This window comes from Triticum urartu, chromosome 5A, assembly GCF_056163025.1.
Source record: "Triticum urartu cultivar PI428250 chromosome 5A, HENAU_Tu73, whole genome shotgun sequence".
Lineage (NCBI taxonomy): Eukaryota > Viridiplantae > Streptophyta > Magnoliopsida > Poales > Poaceae > Triticum > Triticum urartu.
Window position 1 is genome coordinate 563,943,542 of NC_141877.1, and position 11,596 is coordinate 563,955,137.

Below are 11,596 nucleotides of genomic sequence, written 5' to 3' on the forward strand. Positions count from 1 at the left end.
GATTTTGACCTGACATAGCAAATTCAGAGTAGCCGATATGATTTCATTAACATTCAGATCAACCAATTGTAACACCCCAATTAGGTCTAAATTTATTCAATTGTGACTACTTTTATACCATTGACAACAGCGGCCAGGAACAACAGAATGAGGTAAACTAGCACGCACGGTGCACAACAGGCCGGATCAAAATCAAATAACCATCTCAAATTCATCAAGCATAGCACAGACAGGATGTCAAAATATAACTAATCTTGATATGATTCAAGACAAATTCGGAGTAGCAGATATTGTTCCATTAATATTCAGATCGACCAGGCAAAAGTAGCACACGGGGACATCCTCTTACAAACCAACCACGACTACACACGAACCATCAACAGTCCAACGATTTCCATCAAGCGCTACTACTAATACTACTATATATATCTAGATAGGCAGGCAGATCCACGGCGGGGATCATCAGCGGTCACCAGGAGGGGGGGCGGGCGAACCTAGGAGGAGGTGAACTTGGTGACGGCCTTGGTGCCCTCGGAGACGGCGTGCTTGGCGAGCTCCCCGGGGAGGACGAGGCGGACCGAGGTCTGGATCTCGCGGGAGGTGATGGTGGGCTTCTTGTTGTAGCGCGCGAGCTTGGCGGCCTCCCCGGCGAGCTTCTCGAAGATGTCGTTGATGAAGGAGTTCATGATGGACATGGCCTTGGAGGAGATGCCGATGTCGGGGTGCACCTGCTTGAGCACCTTGAAGATGTAGATCTTGTACGTCTCCACGCTCTTCTTGCTCTTCTTCTTGGCCTTCTTGTCGCCGTCCTTGGCCGAGGTCTTGCCCGCCGACGGGAGACGCTTCTCGGCCTTGGGCTTCTTCCCGGCGGGCGCCTTCTCGGCCTTCTCCGCCGCGGGCTCCTCCTCCGCGGGCTTCTTCGCCGCCGGCTTCTTCTCCGCCTTGGGCGCCATGGGGTTGGGGTAGGTGGGGATTGGGTTTGAGGTTGAGTGCGGGAGGAGATTGGGGAATTTGGGCTGCGGTGGGGAGAGGGGGGGAGGGGGCGGTGGTTTTATAGCTGGGAGGCGGTGCGCGCTGATTGGTGGAGGGGCTGGTGCCGCGGATCGGTGACGTGGAGCGGTGTGAGGCGGTTCGCGCCGCTTTGGATGGACGGGCGGGATGCGTTGGGGCGCGGATCGGTGGGCATGGCGGGATTTATGGGCGCGGACCGGAAAAGGAAAATGAATTTTTGGCGGGACGATCGGAAAAGAAACGCAAAATGGATGGGCAAATGTTCGGGGTGCGCACCGTGTCTCGTCACAGTAGAAAAATGCGTGGCATCAAACAAATTTACACATTTCAATGATATCCAAATGAAATCTCAATATAAATTCAACATACGAATATATAAATGGTCTGAAAAGCAATTCACAATACAACAATAGTTTTCATTTACAACAAATGTTTAAATTAAATTAATTATTTTTTTCGCGAATACGCAAGAGTGTGTATCATTTCATTGATAGGAAGGAGGTGGACAGCATGTTTTTTTTGGGGAGGGGGGGGGGGGGTGCGAGCTCGATGCCTTGTACGCTAAAGGCAAGACATGGAGCCGCAGAGCATGGTGACGGGGTGCTCTGCCCGTTACAAGAATGGACCTATGCTATCAGAACGCCTAGTCCATGCACGCTACTCTAGTCCAGGCGCGGGCCTCCTCCTGGATCGATGCGATTAGTCGCGAGGAGGGGTTCTCGTCGTCGAAGACGCAACTATTGTGGTGTCGCCAGATGGACCACGCCGTGAGCACAGCCAACGTAGCGAGGCCTTTGCGGTGGCCGGTGGGTGATCCCTTGATTGTGGCCGAGCACCAGGGAATGAAGTCTTCGTCTCCATAGAGGGGTGGGGTAGTAGCACGAACCCAGCGCGAGTACGTCATGCCAAATCTGCCGAGAGAAAGGGCAGCCGATGATGATGTGTTGCATGGTCGCTTCAGCCTGGTCGCACAGGGCACAATGATCATTGTGCGGCAGGCCATGTCAAGCGAGTCTAGCGGAGGTCCAGCATCGGTCAAGGTCGGCGAGCCAAGTGAACATCTTGACGCTGAGGGGGGCCCAACTCCTCCAAGTGAGGCGCCTGAATGGCGCAGTAGTAGATCCGGTGTAAAGTGCTCGATAGCAGGATTTGGCCGAGTACTTGGCGTTGGCAGTCCATCGCCAAAGAAGGCGGTCTGGGTGGCTGGAGAGAGTAGCAGACCGAAGCAACGTCCAGAGCTGGACGTACTCGGTCAAAGCAGTGGGGTTGAGCGCGCCACGGAGGTCGGCGATCTAGTGTCAGTCCTGAAGGGCGTTGGTGACCGTGCGTTTCCTCAGGCACCGCGGCACAAGGGGAGCAGAGACGGTGCCAGGTTCGAGATGGTGTGACTATTGAGCCAGTGGTCGGTCCAGAAGAGACAAGTCCAGCCGTCGCCAACGGCTCAGGTTGTGGAAGCCCGGAAGATGGATGAGGCTCAGTGGTCGCTCGGAAAGTGAAGGTGCGCCCAAGGCTTGGAGGGATCCGTGTGCTGCAACCAAAGCCAGCGTACCCGCACGGCAATGCCCTGGCGCTGGAGGTCCTGAATGACGAGTCCGCCAAGCTCAAGAGGGCGGCAAACGCGTTGTCAGTGCACAGGGCCATGGCCGCTTTGGGTTTCCTTTCTGCCATACCAAAGGAACTTGCGAATGGTGTGGTTGATCTGCTTGAGTATCGGCGGGCAGATGGCGATGGCCACCATGATGTGAGACGGGATTGCGCAGAGAACATGACGGACTAGGGCGAGACGCTCACCACGGGAGAGGAGAGCCACGCGCCAAGTGGAGAGCTTCCTCGCGAGCCGCTCGACGATTGGCGGCAAGGAGGAAGTCGAGGGTTTCCGAACCGACAAGGGAATGCCCAAGTATGTGATGGGGAAGTCGAGAACAGCACAAGCAAGCTCGGCATTTTTTTGAGAATCACCGGGGGAGGAGTCCCTCCACATGAATATATTACTCAAAGTGGCCATGATGCCAGGAAGCTCGGCATTGATGCACGCGAACTCCGTGTCGCCATAACGGATGGGCGTAGCCGAACACTTGGCGAAGTTGGTGCAGAGTCCATATGCCACGTCGAAGACACGCAACAGCTCACGGATGACTTGGAGGTCGTGGCTTGACGGATGACCTGTGAGTCAGCAGCTGAGGAGCAGGATTGGGCGAAGCCGGGCCGGTCGAAGTGGGAGACTGGGTCTCCACGCCCGCAACCTGGTCAAGGCGGCTTTGCACGGGTCCGAGGCGGATTTTTGCATGGGCCCGGGCAGGGGCGTCAGCATGCAAAGGGTGGGGGCCGAGGATCTCGCGTCCACCGGAGGGAGGGGGAGGCCGCCGGCGACGGGAATGCCGGCCTACACCGTTGTTGCCGGAACCAGAGCTCGAGGCAGGGCGGGCATCACCGCAGTTTCAGGAATGACGCGGAAAATCGAAGTGGTGCGGCCAGGCGGCAGGGCACGGCGTTGATGGAGGCACATCGAACGGGTTGTTGTTGTCGGAGGGTGGCGGCGGCGGTGGCGCCGGAGCCGGAAGTCTGAAGTCGGTGTAGCGCATCACATGGATGGTCGCTGGGTAACGCAGGACCTCCATGACGAACTGCTCCGCGACGTCGGGGTTGGCTTCAGGGAGAACAGCGCCATGCTCCGTGAGGTAGAGGTTGGACGCCCGAGGGATCATGTCAGGGTTGGGGGTCCAAGCGGACAGTCGAAAGACGGACATGTCGGTGCCATTGCGGGTCTCAGGGGCGAGCTCGTCGACCAAGCAGAAGGGCGCAAGCAGGGAGACGGAGGAAGACTTGTGCCAGCCGTGGTCGGGGATGCCGGACAGCTCCAGATCGACCTTGAAGCGGAGAGTGACCGGGTGGGCGCCGATGAGGCGGCTCCAAGGGTGCATGAGGAGGCGGAAGCGCAGCCCGCGAGCTACGCCTACGGCCACATGAGTACGATCCTCCATGTGCTGAAAGCGCAGCAGGAACTCTGTCGGGCCATGCCAGTGAACCGAGAACGCGTCGGCAGGGATCTCGAAGCACCCGCTAATCAGGCCCGTGACGTCGGTGCAGGAGACCCCGGTGCGGTGGCCAGAAACCGAGCCCACCAGAGCACGGCCTCAGCGGCGTCGATCTCGGCGGAGCGTGGGAGGAAGCACGTCGCCGCGGCGGGGCAGAGGGCGGGGTGGCTAGACATCACAGTAGGCGTGCCTGACGAGGAGGATCGCGCCACGACCAAGGACGAGGACGATGGTGATACGTCTCCAACGTATCTATAATTTTTGATTGTTCCATGCTATTATATTATCTGTTTTGGATGTTTAATGGGCTTTAATTTACCTTTTTATATTATTTTTGGGACTAACCTACTAACCAAAGGCCCAGTGCAAATTATTGTTTTTTTGCCTATTTCAGTGTTTCGCAGAAAAGGAATATCAAATGGAATCCAAACGGAATGAAACCTTCGGGAGAGTTATTTTTTGGAACAAACGTGATCCAAGAGACTTGGAGTGGACTTCAAGAAAGAAGCGAGGAGGCCACGAGGCATGGAGACGCGCCCAGGGGGTAAGCGCGCCCCCACCCTCGTGGGCCCCTCGCAGCTCCACCGACATACTTCTTCCTCCTATATATACCCATATACCCCGAAAACATTGAGGAGCACCACGAAACCCTATTTCCACTGCCGCAACCTTCTGTACTCGTGAGATCCCATCTTGGGGCCTTTTCCGGCGCTCTGCCGAAGGGGGAATCGATCACGGAGGGCTTCACATCAACACCATAGCCTCTCCGATGATGTGTGAGTAGTTTACCACAGACCTTCGAGTCCATAGTTATTAGCTAGATGTCTTCTTCTCTCTCTTTGGATCTCAATACAAAGTTCTCCTCGATTCTCTTGGAGATCTATTCGATGCAATTCTTTTTGTCATGTGTTTGTTGAGATCTGATGAATTGTGGGTTTATGATCAAGATTATCTATGAACAATATTTGATTCCTCTCTGAAATCTTTTATGCATGATTTAAATATCTTTACAAATCTCTTCGAATTATCAGTTTGGTTTGGCCTACTAGATTGATCTTTCTTGCAATGGGAGAAGTGCTTAGCTTTGGGTTCAATCTTGCGGCGTCCTTTCCCAATGACAGCAGGGGTAGCAAGGCACGTATTGTATTGTTGCCATCGAGGATAAAAAGATGGGGTTTATATCATATTGGTTGAGTTTATCCCTCTACATCATCTCATCTTGCCTAATGCGTTACTCTGTTCTTATGAACTTAATACTCTAGATGCATGCTGGATAGCGGTCGATGTGTGCAGTGATAGTAGTAGATGCAGAATCATTTCGGTCTACTTGTCATGGACGTGATGCCTATATACAATGATCATGCCTAGATATTCTCATAAGTATTCGCTTTTCTATCAATTGCTCGACAGTAATTTGTTCACCCACCGTAGAATTTGCTATCTTGAGAGAAGCCACTAGTGAAACCTATGGCCCCCGGGTCTATCTTCCATCATATTATTTTCATATTACTTTGCTATTTCTATTACCGTTTATTTTGCAATCTTTATTTTCCAATCTATATCATAAAAATACCAAAAAAATTATCTTATTATCTCTATCAGGTATCACTTTCATAAGTGACCGTGAAGGGATTGACAACCCCTTTATCGCGTTGGTTGTGAGGTTCTTGTTTGTTTGTGCAGGTACTAGGTGACTTGTGTGTCACCTCCTATTGGATTGATACCTTGGTTCCCAAAAACTGAGGGAAAGAATTACGCTACTATGTTGCATCACCCTTTCCTCTTCAAGGGAAAACGAGCGCATGCTCAAGAGGTAGCAAGAAGGATTTCTGGCGCCGTTACCGGGGAGGTTGCATCAATTCAAGACATACCAAGTACCCATCACAAACTCTTACCCCTCACATTACATTATTTGCCATTTGCCTCTCGTTTCCTCTCCCCCACTTCACCCACTTCACCCGTTTAGTAATAAATAATTCATCTACCTTCTGTTTAGATGTGGTTTTATGCGTTTAATTAGTGTTTGTACCAAGTAGAACCTTTGGGAAGACTTGGGGGAAGTCTTTGCGATCTTGCTGTAAAAAACAGAAACTTTAGCGTTCACGAGATTTGCTGCCATTTTTTACTGGAGAGTGCGATTAGGTTGATTCTTTTTGCAGCTGATTAATAGACAAATTCCTCACATCCAGCAATTTATTTCAGAACTTTTGGGGGTTACAGAAGTATTCGAAACCTACAGATTACTACAGACTGTTCTATTTTTGACAGATTCTATTTTTGTGTGTTGTTTGCTTATTTTGATGAATCTATGGCTAGTATCGGGGGGTATGAACCATAGAGAAGTTGGAATACAGTAGGTTTAACACCAATATAAATAAAGAATGAGTTCATTACAGCACCTTGAAGTGGTGGTTTGTTTTCTTATACTAACGGAGCTCATGAGATTTTCTGTTGAGTTTTGTGTTGTGAAGTTTTCAAGTTTTGGGTAAAGATTTGATGGATTTTGGAATAAGGAGTGGAAACAGCCTAAGCTTGGGGATGCCCCAAGGCACCACAAGGTAAAATTCAAGGACAACCAAAAGCCTAAGCTTGGGGATGCCCCGGAAGGCATCCCCTCTTTCGTCTTCATCTATCGGTAAATTTACTTGAGGCTATATTTTTATTCACCGCATGATATGTGTTTTGCTTGGAGCGTCTTGTATGATTTGAGTCTTTGCTATTTAGTTTACCACAATCATCTTTGATGTACACACCTTTTGGGAGAGACACACATGCATCGGAATTTATTAGAATATTCTATGTGCTTCACTTATATCTTTTGAACTAGATAATTTTGCTCTAGTGCTTCGCTTATATCTTTTTAGAGCATGGTGACGGTTTTATTTTGTAGAAATTATTGATCTCTCATACTTCACTTATATTATTTTGAGAGTCTTATAGAACAGAATGGTAATTTTCTTTGGCTATAAAATTAGTCCTAATATGATAGGCATCCAAGATGGGTAGAATAAAAACTATCATAAAAAGTGCACTGAATATTATGAGAAGTTTGATACTTGATGATTGTTTTGAGACATGAAGTGAAGGAAATATGCCCTATAGGCAATAATAAAGTTATTATTTATTTCCTTATTTCATGATAAATGTTTATTATTCATGCTAGAATTGTATTAACCGGAAACATAATACATGTGTGAGTACATAGACAAACATAGTGTCACTAGTATGCCTCTACTTGACTAGCTCGTTAATCAAAGATGGTTAAGTTTCCTAACCATAGACATGAGTTGTCATTTGATCAACGGGATCACATCATTAGGAGAATGATGTGATTGACTTGACCCATTCCGTTAGCTTAGCACTTGATCGTTTAGTATGTTGCTATTGCTTTCTTCATGACTTATACATGTTCCTATGACTATGAGATTATGCAACTCCCGTTTACTGGAGGAACACTTTGTGTGCTACCAAACGTAACAATGTAACTGGGTGATTATAAAGGTGCTCTACAGGTGTCTCCGAAGGTACTTGTTGAGTTGGCATAGATCAAGATTAGGATTTGTCACTCCGATTGTCGGAGAGGTATCTCTGGGCCCTCTCGGTAATGCACATCACTATAAGCCTTGCAAGAAATGCAACTAATGAGTTAGTTGCGGGATAGTGCATTACGAAACGAGTAAAGAGACTTGCCAGTAACGAGATTGAACTAGGTATTGGGATACCGACGATCAAATCTCGGGCAAGTAATATACCAATGACAAAGAGGACAACGTATACTGTTATGCGGTTTGACCGATAAATATCTTCGTAGAATATGTAGGAACCAATATGAGTATCCAGGTTCTGCTATTGGCTATTGACCGGAGACATGTCTCGGTCATGTCTACATAGTTCTCGAACCCGTAGGGTCCGCACGCTTAAAGTTCTATGACGATCGATTTTATGAGTTTATATGTTTTGATGTACCGAAGGTAGTTCGGAGTCCCGGATATGATCACGAACATGATGAGGAGTCTCGAAATGGTCGAGACATGAAGATTTATATATTGGAAGCCTACATTTGGACATAGGAAGAGTTCCGGGTAAAATCGGGATTTTACCGGAGTACCGGAGGGGTTACCGGAACCCCCCGGGGGCTAATGGGCCTTGTTGGGCCATAAGGGAAAGAGAGAGGGGCCGGCCTAGGGCAGGCAGTGCACCCCCTCCCCTCTGGTCCGAATCGGACTAGGAGAGGGGGGCCCCCTTTCCTTCTCTTTCTCTCCCTTCCTTTCCCCCTCCTAGTAGGAGTAGGAAAGAGGGGAATCCTACTCCTACTAGGAGGAGGATTCCTCCTCCTGGCGCACCAACAAGGGTCGGCCGTCCTTCCCCTTGCTCCTTTATATACAGGGCAGGGGCACCTCTAGACACACAAGTTGATCACAAAGATCTCTCCCAAGCATGTGCGGTGCCCCCCCCCACCATAATCCACCTCGGTCATACTGTAGCGGTGCTTAGGCGAAGCCCTGCCACGGTAGCTTCATCAACATCGTCACCACGCCGTCGTGCTGACGAAACTCTTCCCCGAGTTCTACTGGATCGTGAGTTCGCGGGACGCCACCGAGCTGAACGTGTGCTGAACGCGGAGGTGCCGTACGTTTGGTACCGAGGATCGGTCGATCGTGAAGACGTACGACTACATCAACCGCGTTGTCATAACGCTTCCGCTTAACGGTCTACGAGGGTACGTGGACGACACTCTCCCCTCTCGTTGCTATGCATCACCATGATCCTGCATGTGCATAGGATTTTTTTTTGAAATTACCATGTTCCCCAACAGTGATATCAGAACCTGGTTTTATGCATAGATGTTATATGCATGAGTAGAACACAAAGTGAGTTGTAGACAATACAAGTCATACTGCTTACCAGCATGCCATACTTTGGTTCTGCGGTATTGTTGGATGAAGCGGCCCGGAACAACATTACGCGTACGCTTATGCGAGACTGGTTCTACCAACGTGCTTTGCACATAGGTGGCTGGTGGGTGTCAGTTTCTCCAACTTTAGTTGAACCGAGTGTGGCTACGCCCGGTCCTTGAGAAGGTTAAAACAACACTAACTTGACGAACTACCGTTGTGGTTTGATGCGTAGGTAAGAACGGTTCTTGCTCAGCCCGTAGCAGTCACGTAAAACTTGCAACAACAAAGTAGAGGATGTCTAACTTGTTTTTGCAGGGCATGCTGTGATGTGATATGGTCAAGACATGATGCTATATTTATTGTATGAGATGATCATGTTTTGTAATGGAGTTATCGGCAACTGGCAGGAGCCATATGGTTGTCGCTTTATTTGTATGCAATGCAATCGCCCTGTAATTGCTTTATTTTATCACTAAGCGATAGCGATAGTCGTAGAAGCAATAGTTGGCGAGATAACAATGATGCTACGATGGAGATCAAGGTGTCGCATCGGTGACGATGGTGATCATGACAGTGCTTCGGAGATGGGGATCACAAGCACAAGATAATGATGGCCATATCATATCACTTATATTGATTTGCATAACTATCCTTTATGCATCTTATTTTGCTTCGATTGATGGTAGCATTGTAAGATGATCTCTCACTAAATTTCAAGATAAAAGTGTTCTCCCTGAGTATGCACTGTTGCCAAAGTTTGTTGTGCCGAGACACCATGTGATGATCGGGTGTGATAAGCTCTACGTCCATCTACAACGGGTGCAAGCCAGTTTTGCACACGCAGAATACTCGGGTTAAACTTGACGAGCCTAGCATTTGCAGATATGGCCTTGAAACACTGGAGACCGAAAGGTCGAGCGTGAATCATATAGTAGATATGATCAACATAGTGATGTTCACCATTGAAAACTACTCCATCCCACGTGATGATTGGACATGGTTTAGTTGATTTGGATCACGTGATCATTTAGATGACTAGAGGGATGTCTATCTAAGTGGGAGTTCTTAAGTAATATGATTAATTGAACTTTAATTTACCATGAACTTAGTCCTGATAGTATTTGCATAACTATGCTGTAGATCAATAGCTCGCGATGTTGCTCCCCGTTTATTTTGATATGTTCCTAGAGAAAAACTATGTTGAAAAATGTTACTAGCAATGATGCGGACTAGCTCCGTAATCTGAGGTTTATCCTCATTGCTGCACAGAAGAATTATGTCCTTGATGCACCGCTAGGTGACAGACCGATTGCAGGAGCCAAAGTAGACGTTATGAACGTTTGGCAAGCTCGATATGATGACTACTTGATAGTTTAGTGCACCATGCTTTACGGCTTAGGATCGGGGCTTCAAAGACATTTTTGAAATGCCATGGAGCATATGAGATGTTCCAAGAGTTGAAATTAGTATTTCAGACTCATTCCCATGTCGAAAGGCTTGAGACCTTTGACAAGTACTTTGCCTACAAGATGGAGGAGAATAGCTTAAGTAGTGAGCATGTGTTCAGAATGTCTGAGTACTACAATCGCTTGAATCAAGTGGGAGTTAATCTTCCAGATAAGATAGTGATTGACAAAGTTCTCTAGCCAATATCACCAAGTTACTAGAACTTCGTGATGAACTATAATATGCAAGGGATAATGGAAACGATTCCCAAGCTCTTCGTGATGCTGAAATCAACGAAGGTAGAAATCAAGAAAGAGCATCAAGTGTTGATGGTTAACAAGACCACTAGTTTCAAGAAAAGGAAAAAGGGATAGAAGGGGAACTTGTAACACCCTCGATGCAGCTATATCTCCCACGTGTCGGAGCACGACTTAGAGGCATAACCGCATTGAAGGCAATGTCGCAAGAGGGGTAATCTTTAAACATCCCATGTACTGAATAAGAAAAGAGGTACAGAGTTGGCTTACAATCGCCACTTCACACAATACATGAATAAAGCATTACATCAACCAGATACAATCAAGGTCCGGCTACAGAACCAAAATAAAAGAAGACTACCCCTAATGCTACAGATCCCCGATCGTCCCAACTGGGCTCCACTACTGATCAACTGGAAACGGAACAACATAACGAACACGATCTTCATCAAGCTCCTCCTTGAGCTCGGTTGCGTCACCTGCACGGTTCATCGGCACCTGCAACCTGGTTTTGGAAGTATCTGTGAGTCACGGGGACTCAGCAATTTCACACCCTCGCGATCAAGACTATTTAAGCTTATGGGTAGGAAAAGGTAGTGAAGTAGAGCTGCAGCAAGCACTAGCATATATGGTGGCTAACATACGCAAATGAGAGCGAGAAGAGAAGGCAAAGCACGGTCGAGAAACTGTGATCAAGAAGTGATCCTAGAACAACCTACGTCAAGCATAACTCCAACACCGTGTTCACTTCCCGGACACCGCCGGAAAGAGACCATCACGGCTACACACGCGGTTGATGCATTTTAATGAAGTTAAGTGTCACGTTTTCTACAACCGGACATTAACAAATTCCCATCTGCCCATAACCGCGGGCACGGCTTTCGGAAGTTCAAAACCCTGCAGGGGTGTCCCAACTTAGCCCATCACAAGCTCTCACGCTCAATGAAGG

General features: G+C 48.3%; 1 protein-coding gene across 1 annotated transcript; it reads right to left on the reverse strand.

The window, feature by feature from the left end:
* Positions 1-237: 237 nt before the first annotated feature.
* On the reverse strand, positions 238-1,041 carry LOC125529746 (histone H2B.1-like). Its single transcript, XM_048694164.2, has one exon. The coding sequence runs from the start codon at positions 951-953 to the stop codon at positions 495-497; it is 459 nt and encodes a 152-aa protein (XP_048550121.1). The 5' UTR covers positions 954-1,041; the 3' UTR covers positions 238-494.
* Between the last annotated feature and the right edge of the window lie 10,555 nt (positions 1,042-11,596).